Below are 23,727 nucleotides of genomic sequence, written 5' to 3' on the forward strand. Positions count from 1 at the left end.
TATTTTGCCTTCCTGTACTATCAAAACACATTAGCTTAACTTACTGATGTTTTCTGCTTCAGTAAGTGGGTGTGGGAAGAGTGGAAGCAATCCATGCCTGTTTAGGTTTAACCCTGAAGCTGATGAGATTTAAAAAGGGAACAACTGGATTTCCTAACACAAGAAATAAATAATAAACACATGCTATTCTGCACTTAGCAGAATGGAACCTCATGTGTCATTTTCTTACCTTTCTCCCAACATCACACAAAGTCTTTCCTGACACTTTCCTGACTCCTGTCATGCCATATTGAAGCTGCTTTTTTAAGCACCTGCTTCCACGATGGTTGCCTTTCCAATTAAGTTTGTTTGTTTGTTACAGTTCTCCTGGGTTCCTCCTTTAATGGGAATAAATACCAAGATCCTATTGTTTGTTAGTCAAGCTGACACTATGTGAAAACTCAGTTAAATAAAATTAGTTGGTGGTAAACACTTGTAATTGCTTGTGAATGTAGAGAGTTTAGTTAAAATACAGTGTTATGAGTTCAGGGGTGCCAGGCTCCTCTAAGTTCCTGGATTTAGTAAGTGCTGGAATTTAATCAAGCCTCCTGAACCCCTGGATCCAGCAAGGGTTAAAATATAAGCCATGCAGTTCCTGAAGAAAACAAAGCAAAATGTAATGACCTATTTGGAAAGCCAAGGACAGGGGGCTCTTTGCCAGACAGCAAAAGCTGTGGGGTCCCTCCTCCAGCTCTTAGATAGTGAGAAGACAAAGACAAATTTTTAGAGTTGGCTGGGAGGGAAAAGGTTGCAGGCTGGTAAAGACGGCAAGCTGGAGATAGGGTCTGAGGACGATGGTTGATTTCAGTTTGGATCCAAGGCTGCAGCTATGGGAGAAACAAGAAAGTCTTGGGGTGATAGTACTGTGAACCCCTGCATCGTAAGTTCAGGTTGTATATATGTGTAAATAATCCATATATCATAAAGACACTACAGTCTCCACTGTGTCTCATTTCCAAAAGGAAGCATGAATCCTGGGTGAAGTGCCTGGAACCCCCTGGAATCTTGTACCACTTGGAGACTGGGGGTAGCCTGTAACAATATTTTGAAATAAAATTTAGAAGAATTTAGCAGCATTTCCCCCCTAATTTTTTGAAGTAACATCAGAGCTCCTATACTTGGTTCAGAAACTGTTTCTTGTGCGTTTTGAAACCGTTTCTTGCTTTTGAAACTGTTTCTTGTGGGTCTTTGGAGAGTAATAAAGAATGTGTGTAGAAAGAAAATGTACATTGCAAATTGCAAATGTAAATAGCAATCCTAAACCCATGATTCTTGAAATGGTATAACTCAAGCCTTCTATTTAAGCACACACTCACACACTCCCCCCCCCCCATGCATAGCTGATAAGACACAGCATGCAGGCTAGTGAGTAGGTCGGCATAGAAGTTGTCATGCAAGGGCAGTTTTGAGTTATATGAAGGATTGTTTTATTTTGGGACCAAAGGAGGTTATCGGCTAAAGGAAGCCTCCACTTTTGTAACCATAGCAATAGCAGAAGAATCTTGTTTTCTGTAGCCGAAAGTTGTAGTGGTGGTGATAACATATTTGTATAGTACTTTGAAATGTTTAGAATGCTTCATCTGCATTGTCTAGCTGTAATCTTTATAGTAACCTTGTAAGGTGGCCGTGGAGGGGGGAGAACCTCAGGTTCAGGGACAAAATGCCCTATTCAGCCCCAGGCAACACCCCTCCCCAGTCCACATCTCTTATCCCGCACCCTCCCAAATCCTTTTGCATGGCTAGAATGTGCCCTTGAATTGTTGTTGCCTGGATGAAGAGAGGTGTGTCTACATAGGCACACTGACCTTCATGTAGTTGAAATGTAGCCTACTGGAGAAAAGTAAGAATCACATCCATTGTTCAGCTCACTTACCACTCTTGTCACCCTACAATTTGATTATGCACACACATGTGCGCGCACACACACACACACACAGAGTTGTTCTTGGGCTGACCTCTTAGACAATATGGCACCTTTCCTTGTAAAATGTGTTTCCGTGATTAGCTGTTTTGTTTAATCATTTCTCATCCAACATACAAAAACCTATGGTCACATAACATTCTGCCCTGGGCTCCTTTGGAAGGGAGAGCAGGATATAAATGGAAGAGTAAACAAACAAACAAATATTGCATATAGAAAACAGATATCAAATAAAACCGCATTAAAAAGAATAAATGAACCAACTCAAGGATAAATAAATGAAACCATATAATTAAAACATCAAAACAAACTTTAACATGTTTGGCACATACTAAGGTTGCAAAAACAAACTATTAAGTATTACTAGTTGTGTCTGCAAGTTCTAAACTTTTGGTCCTTTTGTAAGACAAATTCCAAATAGCTGGTTTGCCAGTCTACAATGATTTGGGTAAAGAATATCATGATTCAAAGAATGAAAAGGCATGAGTATCCAGCAGAAAGGGTGATTAGGCTTGTCAGATCCTGTTGTTCATATTGATTCACAAGCCTCCTACCATTAAAAAAACAAACAAAATATCATGAGAACTCTATCAGCCCAGATAGTTCAATTGGTTAATACATAGTGCTGATAATGCCAAGGTTGCAGGTTCAATCCCCATATGGGACAGCTGCATATTCCTACATTGGCAGGGGTTGGATTAGATGATCGTCAGGGTCTCTTCCAACTCTTAAATTCTATGATATGATTCTATAATCTTGAAATAGAGTTCAGATTCATTCCTAGTTTATACTAGGGTTGTCTACTCATTAAAATTCAGTGTGTGTTCGCATGCAATGTACGTATGTTCAGTTGTAAGAATGTAGCCCTATGCAGGCATTATTACAACTGGTGTTAAGTAACTTGTGTAGGTGCTGTTGTGAGTGTAGGTGTGGTGAGTTCAATGGATGACAGGAGGAGTTCTCATTGCATGCTGATGCACCTGGGCAGAGCTTCTTTGTATGAGGTGAGACCTTGTCCAATCATGGTTGCTCCTTGCATGGAGTTTCTCCACACTGAGGAGGGTTCATGTGAACCGCGGTTTTATTTAACTCTGTTAAGGGTAGCTCCCTGCAGGATGCCTTGAGTGCAATCCTTTTCTGGCCTTGAGGTAATGCCATAGGAGATTTTGAGAAGAAGTTTTTTTGTGAGGCAATTCTGAGGGACAATGAAAGATTTGAGAGTCCGGAAAGAGACTAGGTAGAGTGACTAAAAGCACCATGCAGAGAAGTCAATGGAGAAGGTACTTTGTGCAGGGAAGGGGGAAAGGATACTGGGATATCCCAGAAACATTTAAAAGAACATATGTACACTCCATTGCATGTACACTGTTATGCTAAACCAAACTATGGCCTAGCCAGAATGTACAAGTTCCCAGAGAGGAGACTGTGGTCACTTTGCTCCTCTTCTGATCCTCCTGCTGGGTGTGGCTGTGAACTAAGTTGTGCTTTGGAGAGCCAGTGTGGTGTAGTGGTTAAGAGCGGTAGACTCGTAATCTGGTGAACCAGGTTCGCGTCTCCGCTCCTCCACATGCAGCTGCTGGGTGACATTGGGCTAGTCACACTTCTCTGAAGTCTCTCAGCCCCACTCACTTCACAGAGTGTTTGTTGTGGGGGAGGAAGGGAAAGGAGAATGCTAGCCGTTTTGAGACTCCTCCTGGTAGTGATAAAGCGGGATAGCAAATCCAAACTCCTCCTCCTCCTCCTCCTCCTCCTCTTCTTAACGTGTTGTCTGAACCAGGGCTTCCTTCTTCCAGATAAGCTGGTTTGTTATTAGTTTGCAGCTCACAGAGAAGACAAATACGAGCCCAGGTTTGAATAACATGCTATGCCAAACGATGACTTAGCTCATAGTAGCACATCAGCAGTAGACCTAAAGCAGCCCCAGTCTCCTTTCTGGGAACCTTCGTGCTTGTGCATTTACACTAAGCCAAATTTTGTCTTAGTATTACATGTGACCTGAGGCAATATATGAACAGCCTTCAAGTCATTGCCAAACCTGAGGACAATAGCTACTTCCAACACTTGCCAAATGAAGACATTACATATGAGCAATAGGACTCAGACACACACCCACTCCCAGTCATTTGATGAGACATCTCATTGAGATTTTGCATGCAGAGGCCTGCACTCTGGGTTGTGCATGTGATTTCCGAGCTGCTGAGTGTATGAAGCGTTTGTCAGTGTTGAAGACTGTGGTTGCCCCACCTAGATTTACATCTCTATCTGGCACAGAAGTAATGAAGGACTTAGCCCTTTTTTGTATTTTGTATTTCCAATGAGTATACTTTATGAATTACTCAGTGGGTCTTATCCCTTATCACTGGTATGTGGATATGCTCTTCACTCCCTCCCTTCTTTCCCACTGATATTGAAACATGCACCTTTATCTTCTGCTTACCTCTGTGCCACCACAATTTGCTTTGGACTTTGCTGGAGTATCACAAGCAAGGAAGTTGTTGATAGGAATTGAAGAAGAGAGCATGTTCCTCCTCCTTTCTGTGTTTGCATCTATTTCTCATAGGATTATCTCCCTGAGTTAGGTCCACAGCCCATCTTCTTGGACTCCTTGCATTAAAATATATTTTAAAAAAATTAAAAATTGTCCAGTAGCACCTTAGAGACCAACTAAGTTTGTTCTTGGTTTAAGTTTTTGTGTGCATATATCTGAAGAAGTGTGCATGCACACGAAAGCTTATACCAAGAACAAACTTAGTTGGTCTCTAAGGTGCTACTGGACAATTTTTTTATTTTTATATATATTTCGACTGCGTCAAACCAACACTGCTACCTACCTGAATCCAGATCCTTGCATTAAGTCAACATGGCTCACAGAAATGGGCTGTGGCAAGGTTATTGGAGGCCTCAAATAGCAGTTGCAAGGCATTACATGGAAAGTGAAGAACGCCTTGTGTGGCAACCACAACTGAGGTCTCCATCCCCTAGCAATTCTTCAAGATCCTTTAGGCATTTGGAATGAATTTCATGTGTCTGATGGTGCTTTTATTCTTTCCTTTCCCTATAGGGAATGTGCTACCTCCTCATGGCAAGCTGCTTTTAAGATCCTGCCCAAGTCTCAAAAGTGACTTTCAGAATGTGACATTATGGCCTGTGTATATGAATGTGCTTCTGTTTGTTGGTGTGGAGGAAGACAACTCCAGTCCTACTGATAAATTATTCCACCTGTGTACTTTCCTGGAATGCAGCCACAGGCACACACTATTTCCATTCCCTTTTATGAAACTCAGTTTAGGTTGCTTGTGTTTATTTGGTGTGTTTTTTTAAAAAAAGATATACCCTTCCATGTTAGTGCTGTGAATATTTATTATTTCATTTTAATTTACATCTCTTTCCTTCCAAATAAAGGGTTACTAAATCTAAGATTCGGGAATACACCAGACAACTCTCCTTCTGTTATTGAACCTTAGTTTTATGTTGAATTGGCTGTTAATCTTTTAAATTGTCATTTGGGGTTAATTACACTCAACTCACTGTACAAATGCTCTTAATCATGGTTATCTGTTGTAATATGCATGTGCTGTTACTATAGGCATTTTTGAAGCAGTTTATAAACTGTATGCCTGTGAAGAATTTATTCATCAATGTTTTTCCCTCAGAACTTCATTTAAACTTTCTAGTTTCAATATATATTTTACATGTTTACATGGAATCAGATTCACCACCTACTTAAATAAACCTGATGTGACTAATGGTATTAGGTTATCTGACTCCTGCAGAATACCTGCCTTAACTCTGGGAGTCTTCTTTTTTTGGGTTTTCTGATTGAAGAGCTACCTTGTCTGAGCACCATATCCATGTGCATTTAAAAAGGGTGTAAGTAAGTGCATATATACACCCCAAATTAACAATTTTCCCTTCCCTCTAGGAGGCATTTTCAACCACCTTTATGCTGCTTAATTCTCTGAGCAAACTTTAGCCTTGTGGTAGAGCACATGCTTTTCAGAAGGCCTCAGATCCAGCCCCTGACATCTAAAGTTAAAAGGATTGGGTGATGAGAAAGACCTTCTGCTTGAGACTGCAGAGAGCTGCTGCCAGACAGAGTACAGCTGGGGCATGGGCACGGGCAGTAGTTGTGAGGCAAGTGAGGAACCAGGCATCAGAAATTAAGGTCCAGTCCAGAGGCAGAAGAATAGAGCAAGCCAGAAGTCAAGGCCAAAGACCAAAGCAGGATACAAGACCAAAGAGCAAACTAAAAATTAGGACTGAAAGACAACCAATAAGAAGACACTTGAGCTTAAGAAGACCTTCATGCTCAAGCAAGACTAGCAGAAATGGGAAGTCCTCTGATAGTCTTTTCCAATAGCCAAACTGGATGAGTGGAGTCTATCCAGGGCCTGCTGATACTTGACTACTTCAGCAGACACCATTTCAGTAGCTTACCTCATTGGGTAGGTTCACAGACCTGAAGGCACCCAATCTGAACTCGTGGCAGCATTTATATGCAACAAGCGTTCGTTCGTTTGTGTGTGGGGGGTGTGTGGTGGTGGTGGCCACCTGCCACATTAGGGGGTGTGTCATTTCACATTCTGTATTTATTGAGCCAGATTCAAGTTAGTAGTGCTGTTAGGAGAAACCCACTCAAGGACATCTTCTAGGGCAACAGTGCTTTCTCCCTTTTCTCCCCCCCCCCAAAAAAAAAGGGCAAGCTGAAATGCTTGCACTAACAGAACAGTTCTACATCTAATTTTTCCCATTTAGTAATAATATTGACCATGCAATACTTGGAGGAGGAAGTGTATCTGCACCTGAAGCATGTAAAGAAAGATGTAGGCAATTTGAGTGAAATATTCTGAATATGCCTGTGTAGACTTAGTTCTAAGCAGCCATAAGGATGAGCTGTACAGAGTAAAACATAATAGCTGGATAAAATAATTTCAATGATAGAGCATTTACAAAGTCCATTAGGTTCAGTGGGGCAGATTCAGTGTCATATTTATGGTACCTTTACTCCACCACAAGCACAGTGCTTCTCACAACTGTGAGAAGCTTGTGAATAGAAATGCTAATTCAGGGGCGCTAATCAGAAGTCTTGCATGGGAAGAAACAACTTGGGGATGATAGATCAAAATACATTGATTTTCATGTGTCAGTAATGTTACAGGCGGGCATGTATAATTGATTCTTCAAATAATTCCAGTAGAAAGCATTCAGTTTCTGACGTAAAACACATCCCATGGTTTGTTATAGCTGTTGCTGAAATTTCAAATGACAAAAATTAACCCTATTCAATTAATTTTTGAATTTGATGGCACTGCTAGCCCTCTCTTCCATGCACAACAATTATTTTGTTTTTTTAAGAAATATTTATTAAGATTTTACAAAGACAAATATACAAAAACACATAGTAATAATAATAAAAAAATAAAAAATAAAAAGATAAGTAAAACATACAGAAAAAACAAGAAAAATTAAAAACAATTGTTTTTCATAACATAAAACTCATTTGCTTGTTTCTTTGACTTCCTCACACCTCCCCTTCTTGTATTCCCATTTAAATAATCAAATCAGCAAATCCTTACCCTCTTTCATTTATCTTATCTCTATAACTTACCCTTCTTCCATATTCTTAAAGCATTACAGCTGGAAACCACTTAATTTCTATCCAACATCATTCTAACATTCATTAATTTTGCAATATTTCTGTAAATAGTCTTTAAATTTCTTCCAATCTTCTTCCACCGCCTCTTCTCCCTGGTCCCGGATTCTGCCAGTCATTTCTGCCAGTCCCATATAGTCCATCATCTTCATCTGCCATTCTTCCAAAGTGGGTAAATCTTGTGTCTTCCAATACTTTGCTATAAGTATTCTTGCTGCTGTTGTAGCGTACATAAAAAAAATTCTGTCCTTCTTTGGCACCAATTGGCCGACCATGCCCAGGAGAAAGGCCTCTGGTTTCTTCAAGAAGGTATATTTAAATACCTTTTTCATTTCATTATAAATCATCTCCCAGAAAGTCTTAATCCTTGGGCATGTCCACCAAAGGTGAAAGAATATACCTTCAGTCTCATTACATTTCCAGCATTTATTATCGGGCAAATGGTAGATTTTTGCAAGCTTGACTGGTGTTATGTACCACCTGTAGATCATTTTCATTAAATTCTCTTTTAAGGCATTACATGCTGTAAACTTCATACCTGTGGTCCACAACTGTTCCCAGTCAGCCATCATAATGTTGTGTCCAACATCTTGTGCCCATTTAATCATAGCAGATTTCACCGTTTCATCCTGGGTGTTCCATTTCAACAGCAAGTTATACATTCTTGACAAATTCTTAACTTTGGGATCTAACAATTCTGTTTCCAATTTTGATTTTTCCACCTGGAAGCCAAGTTTTTTGTCCAAATTATATGCCTCCATTATTTGATAATAATGGAGCCAGTCTCGCACTCTATTTTTTAATTTTTCAAAACTCTGCAGTTTTAATCTGTCTCCCTCTTGTTCCAGAATTTCCCAATATTTTGGCCATTTGGCCTCCATATTGAGTTTTTTCTGAGCCTTTGCTTCCATTGGTGACAACCATCTTGGGGTTTTATTTTCTAACAAGTCCTTATATCTTATCCAGACATTAAACAGTGCTTTTCTGACAAGATCTTATAGCAGGTTTTGAATATGAGAGCTGTTTTCATTTTTACTGTTGGCTATGCATTGGATCCCTGACAAATGCCAACCACGGATTTAGAAGCCTAGATTAGAAAGCATGGAGAGAATTGTTTACAGCAGGGATAGTCAACCTTTTTATGCCTACCACCCACTAATGCATCTTTCTTGATGGTAAAATTTCCTTACCACCCACCAGTGCTTGATGGAAGGATTCAACTTGTGCTGTAGAACCCCCTACCGCTCACCTAGAATCCTGAAACACCCACTAGTGGTCGGTAAGGACCAGGTTGACAACCCCTGGTTTACAGGGTCAACTAGAGTCTTCCCTTTGTAAACAGAAGGACCTTCCTTATGTCAGCATCGCCCTTGAGCCAGTGCCACTAACTGGACTCATCCACTTCAACCCCGACTGGGCTAGGCGAGCTGGGTAGCACTTCCAGAGACCACCTTCTGCACAGGAACAGGTCAAAGTGCTGTGGACTCACAGCTTAGAGTTGTGAGCACCGGATTCACTTCCACAAGAAGACAGTCGTCGCACAGCAGAGTATAGCAGAGTATAGCAGAGCATAAACGACTCGGAGAGCAGCTCTGTAGAATATCTTCTTTATTCTATCTACAACTATAATACACAACTATATACAGAGCTATATGAGGTCTAAGCAAAATGAATGCTGAACTGCACTGAGTGCCTGCAGCTGCTCTTAGCAGCAACCTTATCTATACACATGATCTCTAACACTCAGTCTCTCTCTCTCTCCGACACACTGACTGACTGATGTTAGGCTGGAGCGGAATAAGTAGAGAGCAGAACATGGAATATTATTGAAGTGAGTTGAGCAAAAGTCCAGAGGCAATAGGCATACAAGAGAGGTGAATTTAGTGTGCCTGGAAATTCAGAGATTCACTAGGGCTTGTATATGACTAAGTCATACTCAGAGTAAACCCACTGAAATACTAGAACTTAAGTTAGTGAACACCACTGATTTAAATGTGTCTACTGAAGATAAGTTGGTCAGATGCAACCCTATGCTTTTAATCTTTTCAGATTTCTTTTTGATTTGTTACTCATTCTTGTGCAATCAACAAGAATTACATGATTGGCAATGCAAATGGATTACAACAAGGAGATCGTAATTTGCTTCTATCTTCCTCTCCCAGGCAGACTTTACCAGTATTGCTCAATTGGAATAACTCCATTTTTTCCTTTTCCGTAATGACTTATCAAGTCATCATAAGCCACAGAGCACACAGTGTGAGTGCCTTTTAGAAGCCATGTCAGAAATATTTCCTATTGGCTCTTCTCCCTCAACCTTTCTGCTATAGCATCTCTGGGATCTTTCATTTAGCATTGCCCCCAATATTTACTATATTGGTCAACAAAGCGTGTTCTCACTAAAGGAGAGCACGTGTTGCGGATGGGGCCTAGCAAGACACCCCATAGTTGCCAGGCAGTATAAGATAGAGGGGCCTGGCAAGGATTGGCTGTTTGAGTTGCTGGGATAAAATGGATGTTGCCAATTTGGGGGTGGGAACAGGTTATTTAAACAAGGTTCACAGCAAGCTGCTTTCTCTTTCAATGTGGGAACCGGATCACCCGCCCGCCCTCCCTTTTGGGCTTGTGCTTTGACCTTGCTATGCCTATCATGGGGTCGTCCGCCTTGGTGCGGGGGCCTGGTAGGAATTTTTCCATTTGGCTGATTAGTGTGTGCCATTTGGTTTTTGCCTACTGCGTAGCAAATCGTCACAACTTGTAAGGTTGGCGGTTAGGCATTGGTTTAAATTGGTTGGTGGAGGGGTATGGATTGGCTGTGCCTGCCCCTCCAATGCTGCTGCTGCATGGGAATTCTGTTAAAGGAATTCAGGGGCTTACCATCCTCTCGTCCAAACCCCTGGAATCGGGTGCGGGCCGCGTAAGCTCCTGGGAGCATGCGGGGAGAAGCTGAGGGTCTGTGTCGCAGCTCCAGTTATCCCTGATCTTGTTCCTCCACACTGGCTCTCGCTGGAATCCGGGAGTCAGTGCTGTCCCCCAAGGCGGGGGGGACAGCTAGTCATAACCAATGCCTAAGCAAGGCGGTTAGGCATTGGTTTAAATTGGTTGGTGGAGGGGTATGGATTGGCTGTGCCTGCCCCTCCAATGCTGCTGCTGCATGGGAATTCTGTTAAAGGAATTCAGGGGCTTACCATCCTCTCGTCCAAACCCCTGGAATCGGGTGCGGGCCGCGTAAGCTCCTGGGAGCATGCGGGGAGAAGCTGAGGGTCTGTGTCGCAGCTCCAGTTATCCCTGATCTTGTTCCTCCACACTGGCTCTCGCTGGAATCCGGGAGTCAGTGCTGTCCCCCAAGGCGGGGGGGACAGCTAGTCATAACCAATGCCTAAGCAACCACTCACAATTTGTATGTTTAATAAAGTTGTGGCCAAAACTATGCCAAAAACCTTAAACAAAAATTTATGAGTGATGTGTGAGTTATTGGGGTAGGGGTGTTTTGGGGGACCTCAGCACGCAACATTGCACAGCAGATAGCATACTTCAGAGTAACTCCTTCAACAATTTTCTGTGGGAAGTTAATTAGGAAAAATGTTACATGGGAAAAGAATATTGCCCTTTCTCCTGCGTTAAATGATATAGTGCTGATATTATTTTTATTTCAAGCACACTGGGTTCTTTTTTTTTATTACATAGCATCTGCAAGGTCAAAAGACATTTATAGCCTTCCTTTCCCTGTATGATTGCTTAATTTTGCTGTGGTGTTTGATTATGTTAACATTTCTATTATCGTCTGAGGGAGGCAAGGCTAGATATGTGTAATATTTTTGTTAACAAAGCATCTCCTGGCACCATTAAAGCTGTTTGCTTTGCCCCGGATTAATTTGCAATTCTTAAGGTTTTCCCCCCTCCCCTCAGTAAGAAATACATTTATCTGCATTGTACATCATTAAATTGTCCAGTGTCGGCTGTATAATTTTAACTATTAAGTTTTGAAGAGCTGCTAAGAGTTTTAGCACTCAGCTACTGTATAAGTAATTCATGAGCCTGCATTTAGCTTTGTAATATTCTTTTATTGTGTGCTTTGAAAGGACATTGCCCATGGCTTTTTTGTCAGCCCTCCCTGACAAATCTAAATGCTATACTCATTGGTTTTAATATACTTCAAGCAGGATCCCCCTAGCAAATGATTATGTCCTTGCATCTTCTCCTAAGCAATTATTTTCAGAGTGATAAAATAGATAGTTTGCTTCCCTGTTTGTGGAGCAAACAATTGATCATGCCAGTATTGCATATTTTCCCTCAAGGATAATGCTTCTACCAATTTCCTATGAAGAGAACGTATAGTTTGTGGGTGGAGGTGTTGGGCCTCTGCAGAGATTTTGGTTGTCCCTTTAAGATCTGAAAGGATACTTCTTATACTCACATAGCTGTGACGAGAAGATTTTAATTCCCCCCCTCTTAATTCTCACTTGCAAATCATTCCAGTTTGAGTTACATAAACAGACAAATATCCCCTAATTTGTAACACAAAGCTTTGCCCTAAATCGTATAATTTATAGTCTTTCATAAATATCTAGACATTTGTGGATATTGGACGATGAACACTACTGCTTGTTCGTTTGTTTTGTAATGCTGGTGTTTCTCAGGCAATTGAACAAATACTTTACAAATATGTTTCACATTTATTTTCAAACCATTAATTCACAACTACCTCACAATTTGTAGGGCTGGCCCAAAATATTTTGCTACGCGGCGCAGAACAGCAATGGGGTCCGCCTCGTCCAAAATTAAGTTGCATAGAACTGAAAGCTAGCCAAATTATTTTGGCATGTAAGGTATAAAATCCCACAGATGTCTCTTCCTGGGAGTAAAAAAATACGACAGTAAGGCATTAAATAAGTAACAATTTGCTACCCTTTCATGACCCCCAAAGATCAGTTGCCTGAGGCGGCTGTCACACGCTGCCTAGCAGTAGGGGTGGTGCTACGATGGTGGTGCTACGATTATGCAGTGGCTATTTGTGGAGGGAGTTTTTTCCTGCCTGCCCAGGTCTCTTTGACACCCATGCTTGGGGTGTCAGGCTCAGTTTATACAGTTCTTTACCCTCAGAATCAGGGATTAAAGATTGTAAGGATTGGCCTTAATGAACAGGCAGCCTTAATTCTACAAAGAGCCAGTGTGGTGTAGTGGTTAAGAGCAGTAGACTCGTAATCTGGGGAACCGGGTTCGTGTCCCCGCTCCTCCACATGCATCTGCTGGGTGACTTTGGGCTAGTCACACTTCTCTGAAGTCTCTCAGCCCCACTCACCTCACAGAGTGTTTGTTGTAGGGGAGGAAGGGAAAGGAGAATGTTAGCCGCTTTGAGACTCCTTTGGGTAAAGCAGGATATCAAATCCAAACTCTTCTCTTCTTTTCTATGATGCACCCCACAAGTGAAAATTACACAGGTCCAGAGTCAGGGCAGGCAGGCACAACTCCAGGCTCCTATCATGTATACATGCTGCAATGTTTGAGCTAGGTGTGATTTATCCTACTGTAAAAATGTTTTGGGTATCCTGCTTTTAGTAGCCAGCTTTTACAGTATATATCTCTATATAAAATTCCAATGCATGTTTCAGAATAGAGTCATACCTCGGGTTAAAGACGCTTCAGGTTAAATCTTTTCAGGTTGCGTCCCGCGGCGACGTTTCGCCGCTCGCACATGCGCAGATGCTCAAAATGACCTCACGTGCATGTGCAGACGTGGCAAATTGTGACCTGTGCATGCGCAGACACGGGTTGCATTCTGCTCATGATGTGAACGGGGCTCCGGAACGGATCCCGTTTGCATCCTGAGGTACCACTGTAGAAAGCTGGCATAATGAACAAAATGTCAATTTCCTTGGAAATTCCTTATTATTCCCTATACTCTTGCAACTTAAAAGCTTGTCAGTTTATCCATTAGTCCTATACTGTATATCCCATTATTTATGTAACCATTATGTAAATGTACATGGGAAGTCACTCTTTCGCTTCTTGGCAATCAGGATTTTAGCAGCACAGGCACATATTTTGTACATTTATTACCAGGGTGAAAAATACTGAATGTTTCGAATGGAGAGGTTTGAAAATGCAATTCCATAATTGTGCTTGCCCATGATGATTAAAATACACTTCAGAATAGCATTTTGTAAATTTAATGAGTCAGGTTCAGGATGGATTTGAGTATCAAAAGGAATCATTTATGTGTGCTTTTCCCCCCTTAAAAAAATCTAGGCGGAATTCCTGAAATCTCACAAAGGCATAATACACTTCAAAGCATACAACTGAGTTTCTAGAACATAATAAAGATAGACCCTCAGTTTCTGCTGACTTTTGTGACCATGGTGGACTGAATGCTTGATGTTGCTAGATCAACAGCTGCCAAAACGATCCTCTCCACTCCCTTCCTCAGTTTTGTTGAATGTTACGAAATCATTTCAGAGAGAGTAGGAATGGGCACTGAATAATTATTGGGTCAGCAAAATGGAACGCATATTCCATCTAATGCTTTCAGAGCACCTATGTTTACAACATGTATGCTGTTATTAATTAGCAACACTATGCACTGTTGTTAATTAGCAATTCTGAAAATTAATATTCCACTCAGCTTCATCTATTTCTCTACTGCAACACCAGCAGCATCATTCAAATTTCAGAGCTTCCAACATAGCAGAATTATTGGAAATGTTATGGGTGTTTATGTTGCCCACCATGACTCATCTCTATGGTGTCAGTCAAGGAGCTTCTTTGATTTTGAAAAGAAATGAAGGAAATAAACTTTAGTGCTGATGCCCCATGGCACAGACTTAAGACTCTGCTCTTTGGTTCTCATTATGTCCACAAACAGCAGCAACTATCTGTTTCTAGAACTGCAATGTTTTGACAGGTGAACTCTTAAATTAGTGATAAATGGATTATCTCACACATGGTTCTGATTCAGAATGGATATTAAACCAGATTAGTCTGGAAGACATCCTCCCAATGCCTGAGTTGAATCTGGATTTTGAAACCCATTCTGATCTAGAGAGCCCTATTGGGCTCTTTAACATAATCTAGGGTAAATTGGGCTTACAAGCCTGCCTTATACCTAGTGCCTCACCTGGCATCATCAATCTTACTAGATGTGTGAGGCGAGTTCCCATCCCTCCGTATAAAGCTGCTCAGGCTTAGAATAAGCACACATCAACTTAAGATTTAGGCAGACCATGTAGTCAGGAGAAGGAATGCAGAGCACAGAAGAGAGAAAAATAAGCACCTCAACTTTCTTCAGGAATTAATCTAGCACAATTTAATCACAAGGTCAGAGACAGAGTGCAACAAATCTGCCACAAGGCTGCAACCACCAAAGGAGGTAATTAGTGAACAAAGTTGGCTCACTGCATAACTGCTTTGATGCTTTGGGAAAAGAGGTCTTCAGATCTTCAAATGGAAGCGAGACTGATGCTTTTTCCAGGCAGCCCAGGGTAAGGCTTCACTCATGGAACAGGCAGACTGTCATGGAATCCACTGACCAGGGAGTCCTTATTGAAAACCTAAAGGTCACCTCAGCACAGTCAATATACCTAAAGCAAATTGTGCTGGATAGTTCTTGTGTAGAGGCATCGCTAGTTGATCCTTTTTTGCTATTTTATTCTAGCAAAACCAGTAAACAGAGATGGAAGCCACTTCCCATGTTATCCTTCAGTAATGAAGTCATCCAGACAACATAGTGGTGTTAGCAACATTAACTTGGCCTATGAGTTCCTATGGATTCCAGCAGACCTATGTGTTTTGCAAATTTATGCTCTGATGCCCCCTCCTGTTCCTGGTGGTCTGCTTGTGCCCTTTAGGGTTTATGTGTAGGAAGTTATCTTGGTCACAGCTAACAGTTCCTGCCAATACCTACCTACCTTCCTTCCTTCTTTCCTTCTTTCCTTCCTTCCTTCCTTCCTTCCTTCCTTCCTTTTTTTCATCATTCATCATTTTTTAATTTGTATACCGTCTTTCTGTCTTACAATACTCAAGGCGGTTTACAAGCTGAAGAAACAAAAAATGTACATCTTATAACAATCTAATGGAATACAAAAATGTGATAATAAAACTTTAAAATAGGCAACCTACATAAAAAAGTAACATTCAACAATCATTAGAATAGTATTAAATAATAATAACATATAAAAGTTAATCAGAAATCCATTCAACAGTTACAATAAATAATTTCTAAACTATAATCAATAAAACAACAGCAAGCCCTTTCTTTCTTTCTTTCTTTCTTTCTTTCTTTCTTTCTTTCTTTCTTTCTTTCTTTCTGTTGGGGTGAAATAGATCTGGGGAGGGGCAGTTGTTGGAAATTTCAAATCCCACCCCATCACAACTCTGAATCTAAAAATTCCATAAGGCAGACACATCACAATTTCCTTTTCTTATGTAAATATTTATATGATTAGAGACTTTTAATTTGGGGCATATCCTACTACTTTTTTGTTTTGTTGCCATAATCTCTGAACATATGTAGGGAACATATGGCATCCATGGGTTTCTTATAAGAAATTATTAATATTGCCACTGATGTAGTGATTTGCAATAATTACTATGTTGTTTTAATTGTTTTTAATTATTCTTTTCTTTACTTTGCTTCTAATTAGAAAAAAATATATTTATCCCATTGCTTGTGAATAGACTAAAATTGCTTTGACTGTTTGTTTTCCTCTTCCTTCTCCCTGCCGTTCTCATCTATGCTTCCACTATTAATATTTTTCCCTAAAGCTCTTGAGAACAATAAGCATTAAGCATTGCACCACTAACTTTTAGATGATTTTACAGTTTCGGCTGTTACAATGTAAATGATTGGTTGTTGTTTTTTGAATATTGCAATAGCAAGATGTAAGTTGAAAGAGGGATGCTGTTGTGCTGTGCAAATTGTTCTGCATTAAAAAACTTTATGATGTGGGAAGTACTATGCAATCTGGTGGAATAGTTTTATTTATTTAATTTATTTCTAACGTTTAATATCCCGCCAACTAATACAAAAGGGATTCGACAGCACCCACAAGGTAGTATTAAATTATGCTTTCATTTTCACGCTGTCTTTTAATAACAAAACCAAATTTTCTTCTTGCTTGGTAACTGGCTAAGTAAATAATCAACGACCTTAACACAGGAGAATTGTACTGTGAGAATTTCTTTTGTATATACTCACAGGATCTTTCTTTTTATGTGTGTATCCATGCTTGGTGATCACAGTAAAATTCCTGTAGCTCCATGACATATCTAGTTCAAATTAGAGTCCCACAGATTTTTTGGCAGCTTTGGGGGAGCTTGCTACAAATTTGTTCATTTCTACCAGTTGAGGGGCAATCACCTTTTCTTGTCCCCCCCCTCTGAATGTCTCAGGAGCACATGGAATAGAGTTGTTTCAGTTGGGCTTCTGCAACCTCATTTTAAATAACGGTGCTCCCCCCAATTAAAATTATTGGGTTTTGGACAATTTGCAAATATTAATATAGTGTTAGAGGGTCCTTTCTGCTGAAACTGATTTTTTTTTAATAATCTGCATCAAATGCCTCATCTTTAGTCCAGTTAGACTTTGATTACTGAAGTTTTTTAAAATATATATATATATAATTTATTCCCTCTTTCTTTTAGTTGATGGCTGTATTCATAGAGCTGCCGGCCCCTGTCTAGTCGCTGAATGTCGCAACCTGAGTGGCTGTGAAACTGGACAAGCAAAAATTACTTGTGGTTATGACCTGCCCGCAAAATGTAAGTAAGATACTTTCCCCTCACACATTTTTTAAAAATCAAGCTGAAACTTTATACATACCTCACTTCCCAACACGATAAATCAAGTGAGGCATTCACTTACCAAATTAGCAGTAAGATTAAATTAAGCGTGCTTCATGATGACCTTTGTCCTTCGGAGGAATTGAGATGTTTCAAGAGGCTGAGCTTCTTTTGAGTAAGGGAAACATGCGTGTTTACGTTTTGAATCATAGCAGACCATAGATTGTTTTGCATACGCTTGTGTTTATGAAAAACCTTCAACAGTTTTAACAAAATGTACATTATCAAATTGATCTGCATGGTGGACAGCTTCTATAAATGGTGCCGATATCTTGGCTGTGAAATGCATTTTGAGCCAAGGAGATCAAAGTGATGTATTTTGTGTTTTCAGCTGCTGTGTATAGGCTGATTGGCAATTACTGTGACAGCATCTGTCACAGTTAAGCATTCAGTGGAATACTGTTCTCAGCACCAGAATGTTTTCTCTCTCTTTGAAAGTCGAATTGTCAAAATTCCCATTATATGTAAATAGAGGAAAAAAGGTTATTTTACTGACCTTCTTGCATAGCTATTTAGCCACACTTGGGAAAGTAAACACTGAAATAGCAATTGTTTGCAGCCTGGATGTAAAATGACACCACAAAGAAGTGGGGCATATTGTGCTCAAATTTTGGAACATCAGGGCAGTATTTAGCAATCCAACTCAGTTGTGTGAGACTGTGTTGCAGGAGCTGGAAGTTTTTGTGCTCTCTTTGTTATATGATGTTCTGAGTTTGCGGAGCGGGGGTGGCTAGATCCCCCATAAATGTGTTATGACTTTGTGAGGGGCCAGATCCCCCTAAATTCTTAGATTAAGTTAATGTTAGCAATAAATCAATGCTTGGAGTATTAGTGGAAGCTAATACTGAATCTAGCAGCTTCAAAAAGACAAAGCCAACCAGTTTCCCATGCTAAGAAGAAGATGGGTTGTTATTAGCAAGAAACAAAGAGTACTTGGCCATTAGGAATGATTGGCAGTGCAAATGTCAACTGGGAGGGGAGAGAGATTTTCTGTTCATCAGGCAATGGCTTTTCCACCTGCCTTGCCCCATCCTCCAGATTGTTACAATAAAATAAAAATAAAATAAAATAAATATTAAAACACAGCATTTCCTCATCCTGTCCCAACAATTAGAAAAGTGTACAGTGGTACCTCAGGTTACAAACACTTCGGGTTACAAACTCCGCTAACCCGGAAGTAGAATGGAAATCGCACGGCAGCCGTGCGGCGGCAGCAGGAGGCCCCATTAGCTGAAGCGCTCCTCAGGTTAAGAACAGTTTCGGGTTAAGAACAGACCTTCAGAACGAATTAAGTTCGTAACCCGAGGTTCCACTGTACTTCTTTAAGTGTCAGGGTCAGATTTGAAAGGCAGTCTACATTTTATTGTATTTTCAGTCTTGATTTGCTCATCCAGTATGTTCATCGCAATTTTCCTCCATGGGACAAAAGAAGAAGACACAAACTTTGGATGTTGTAACTTGTATGTGAAGAGCTAAATTTCAGTGAAAAACAAGAAGCAATAGGCTGTTTTGAAAATTCAAGCTTATAACTATGTAGAGTGAACTTTCTGTGAAGTTGTATATGGGTGTGACAGTAAAAATATGAACAAATAAAAAATATTCCCAAATAGACAAATATTATTACTTATACTATGTGAAATAGGAAGCTTGCATGTGGGAAACAGATGCCTTGGGATGCACCAAATGACTACCTGGGAACCTCAGACTACAGCAGTGCTATAAAGCAGCACGGAATTAGAGTTTCCATAAAGACACATTTATGTCAATATTTCTATATCCAATTTAGATTATTTAATTATTATGTTAACACAAGATTTAAAAGCCGAGAAGCCTGTAGATCATCCAAGGACCTGGGGGCTGCGAAGGATATATTTTTGTGTGTATGTGTGTGTGTGTGTATTCTCACCCTTAATAGTTATAACTACATTATGAACTACCTCAAGAACTTGGTTATAATGTATGGCACGGCAGCTTAATGTTTGGCTGGTGGTTGTTTATTCTTTCATTTGTTCAAAGTATTTTTACCCCGCTCTTTAGCTGGGGGCAGGCAGAAGGCTCTCAGAGTGTCTTGTAACTATGACTAACATGAGAAGACAACCCCCTGCTCTCAGGGTTATAATCTACAAAAATGCAGTACGAACAGAAAAGGGATTAGTAGGGAAGAGGAAAAAAGCAGATGAACTGGTAAGAATTCAAGAGTATCTGGTGTATTGGCGGAGCCAGTTGAGAAGCCTTGTAGCCTGATTTGGTAGAAGGAGAGGAAGGAGGCGGATGGAGCTGGTTTCTCTGGGGAGTCCAGTGACTGGTCTGAGAGCATTTGATCATATCTTAATGGTGAAACTAAGGCAGTATAATCTGATCAGTTCCTGGATGGGAGAACACTGTGTGTCCATGTAAGATACTCTGAGCTTTCTAAAGGAAGACTGGGATATATGCCTAGCAGAAATAGGTAAGGTAAAGGTAAAGGTAAAGGACCCCAGGATGGTAAAGTCCAGTCAAAGGTGACTATGGGGCACGGCACTCATCTCGCTTTCAGGCTGAGGGAACCAGCGTTTGTCCACAGTCAGCTTTCTGGGTCATGTGGCCAGCATGACTGAACCGCTTCTGGCGCAACAGAACACCGTGACGGAAACCAGAGTGCGCAGAAATGCCGTTTACCTTCCCGCCGCAGTGGTACCTATTTATCTACTTGCACTGGTGTACTTTCGAACTGCTAGGTTGGCAGAAGCTGGGACACAGCAACGGGAGCTCACCACCGTCGTGAGGATTCAAACAGACCTTTCAATCGGCAAGTTCAAGAGGCTCAGTGGTTTAGACCACAGTGGTTTAGACCCCTCCTAGCAGTAAAAGCAGTAAGGGAATAGGGTCATAACCATATATACTAATTTCAGAGTCCTGTGGGAGACCGCTGTTGCTTATGGACCTACAGTGGCATAGTCCATGCAGAAGACAGAAATATCAACAAACTTGGAGAAACGCCAAGGTTTCTCTTTAGAAAATTCTTTAGAAAAATGAGGAAAGCCCAAAATAGCTAAATGGAGACTGAGCATAAATGAGCATCCTTCTCAGTGACCATGTAATACTTACTGACTGTAAGTGGGAGAGCAAAGGGAGAATGAAGCAGAGGGGCAGGAATCCTGAACACACCTTTTAAAAATAGGCCTTTTTGAAATTCAGGATCATACCAGAGGTTTTATGCTGATCTTAATTTACACACACCAGAAATGTATTAACATAGTCACTACCCATTAGGTAACACTGTGTGGCTATTGATTTATCTTTCTGATCAATTTAATGTTACAATGTAGATCAATCCAAAGTGATAATGTAAATGTGCTCGCCAAGGCAATTCCTGCTGTGATATAAGTAGTGATATTGGCATTATCCACAGTGGGAATAATTAGCCCGTTTAATTAGAGATTAGAAAGCACTCATTGTGTATGCATAATAATCTTTCTTTATTTAAAACTTTATACTTGAGGTCATTAGCCTTAAGGTGGGATGATTTAAATCTACGTACTTGTTTTTATACCATTTAGGAAAATATAATTAAATCAGTACATTACATAGATATTAATTGCAGTACATTGGTTACAAACTGGACAATAAATGTTGCTGTTATTGTTAAGCATACATTTATTTTGTGTGTGTGTGTGTGTGTGTATCTATATATCTATATCTATATCTATATCTATATCTATATCTATATCTATATCTATCTATCTATCTATCTATATATAAAACAGACACTGGTCTTTAGTAAAATATAGCTAGAATAATACAGTGATGGCAAATGTCAAACTGCACATGATACTCCTCAACTGCATGTAGTTTTCCATAACCTTTTTTTACACCAAATGAAATAGTGGAGGCTGCAATCTGCAGTTGAACCCCTGTGCAGAAATCACAGAATCATGGAATTGTAGAGTTGGAAGGGACCCCAAAGGTCATCTTGTCCAACCCCCTGCAATGCAGGAATTTCAACTAAATCATACATGACAGATGACCATCCAACCTCTGCTTAAAAACCTCCAAGGAAGGAGAGTCCACCACATCTCATGGAAGTCTGTTCCACTATTGAACAGTTCCTACTGCAAGAAAGTTCTTCTTGAATCTCCCTTCTTGTAACTTGCATTCATTGGTTTGGGCCCTAGCCTCCAGAGCAGGAGAAAACAAGTTTGCTCCATCCTTCATGTGACAGCCCTTTAGATATTTGAAGATGGCTATCATATCTCCTCCCAGACTTCTCTTTACCAGGCTAAACATACCCAGCTCCTTCAACCTTTCTTAATAAGACTTGGTTTCCAGACCCTTTATCCTTTCGTCTTGTGCAAGGTTCTTCTTAAAACAAATAAATCTGCCTCTCTCTATTCCTCACTAGCTGTCTCCCCTCCCCCCCCAAAGAATGCATATCCATGTCAGCATTGGACAAAAACTGTGCCCAAATAGTATCACATGCAATGTCCTTTGCATGAAGAAATCAACTGTTCAGATCTCCCATTTCAAATTCTCTCTGTAGGCCGAGTTAGACAAGCCAGTGTTTCTGAGCCTCAGCTTTCTACAGCTTTTCGCTCTATGCGGGGCTGCCCTTAAAGCTGTCCCAGAAACTCCAGCGGGTGCAGAATGCTGCAGCGAGGCTCCTCACGGGGTCTCTGCCATGGGAGCATATTCACCCAGTGCTTTTCAAGCTGCACTGGCTCCCGGTGGAGTACAGGATCAGATTTAAGGTGCTGCTTTTGACCTTTAAAGCCCTTCACGGCCTAGGACCCTCGTACCTACGGGACCGCCTCTCCTGGTATGCACCACGGAGAGCCTCAAGGTCCATAAATAGCAACACCCTAGTGGTCCCGGGCCCTAAAGAAGTTAGATTGGCTTCAACCAGAGCCAGGGCCTTTTCAACTCTGGCTCCGGTCTGGTGGAACGCTCTGCCTCATGGGACCAGGGCCCTGCAGGATCTGATTTCTTTCCGCAGGGCCTGTAAGACAGAGTTGTTCCACCTGGCCTTTGGCTTGGAGCCAATTTGATTCCCTCCCTCTCTTTCTTTTTTCTTTTCCTTCTCCTCCTGCGACGAGGCTACATTTTAATATTTTAATGTTTCAATATTTTAATGTTGTATTTTTAATTTTGTTTTTAAGTTGTAATCATTTAACTTGTTTTTATTATTGCTTGTAAGCCACTCTGAGCCCGGCCTTGGCTGGGGAGGGCGGGGTATAAATAATAATAATAATAATAATAATAATAATAATAATAATTATTATTATTATTATTATTACAGTGCTTAACTTAAAATAATGTTGCCAGTGTTGCACATGTATTCATGCCATGGAGGTATCTTACTTCTCCATGATGTGTCTTTTTCATTGGGTAACATTTGTCAATATTTAATGGGGAAATTGTGCTAAACGTAATTTAATGAGCTGCGTGCTCTCAAGTTTAGGGACTGTTGCTTCCTTATTAGTGTGAAAGTATCCACAGGAGGTTTGCTACCCCTGTACATCCAAGAGGAAGGGTGTGTTTTCTGTATATAGCAAAGATATCTTGCCACCAGAAGAAAGAAAACTACTTGTAATTAGATTGAGTCCAACAGGATTTAGTCTGTGATTTAGGATAGGACCTTTGTGGACTTGCTCTCAATTTCATTCCTTTATTTGACTCTGATACCATAAATCTACAGAACTACTGTATCCACAATCTACCTGCAAGGCTCATAACATTCAGATCCTAAGGGGGAATACTTCAGAAAGCCAAGAGTTTTGAAATACCTGGGACACTGTTAATGATTAGAAGTGATTAATTATGATGTTCCAAGTAAGTTTTAGCATGTAATAAGAGGAAATGAGGCATTAAAGAGTATTTATGCAGGATAATTCAGAGATAACTATAAAAAAATACTACTTTGGTTTCTGAAGTAGTCTTAAGAGGAAAATGGGAGGAACATCAGATATAAATAACTTGCTTGCCTTCTTATAGACTTAAAATAGCTGTCACTTTAGATAGCTATTACTGTTTGAAGTGGAGAAAAATAATGCAATATCACATTCACTGATTAAGTCTTGTCGAACGTGTACCAGAAGTGGGAAAGAAACCCTGACATTAACATTGTAACAAGAAACTGATACTAGACCTTACTGTATTCCTGTTAATGACCAGCAACAAATGCTGAGGTGTGATTGCGAGGCCACATTTAAATTCCCACAGTGTAATGAGAAGGGCCAACTTCCTGACACTAGAATATTCAAAGTACACGCAGATGCTTTATGAAAAGTGCCATTTCAGCAGA

General features: G+C 40.4%; 1 protein-coding gene across 6 annotated transcripts in view; it reads left to right on the forward strand.

Annotated features, from left to right (window-relative positions):
- MACROD2 (mono-ADP ribosylhydrolase 2) overlaps positions 1–23,727 on the forward strand; it is a 966,393-nt gene that overhangs the window by 203,962 nt on the left and 738,704 nt on the right. For all 6 annotated transcript variants that reach the window (XM_083607322.1, XM_083607325.1, XM_083607327.1 and 3 more), the window contains exon 5: positions 17,250–17,366. In XM_083607322.1, the coding sequence (XP_083463448.1) occupies positions 17,250–17,366 (117 nt within the window). The remainder of the gene's footprint in view (positions 1–17,249; positions 17,367–23,727) is intronic.

This window comes from Podarcis filfolensis (assembly GCF_964270895.1).
Source record: "Podarcis filfolensis genome assembly, chromosome: 3".
NCBI classification, from domain to species: domain Eukaryota; kingdom Metazoa; phylum Chordata; class Lepidosauria; order Squamata; family Lacertidae; genus Podarcis; species Podarcis filfolensis.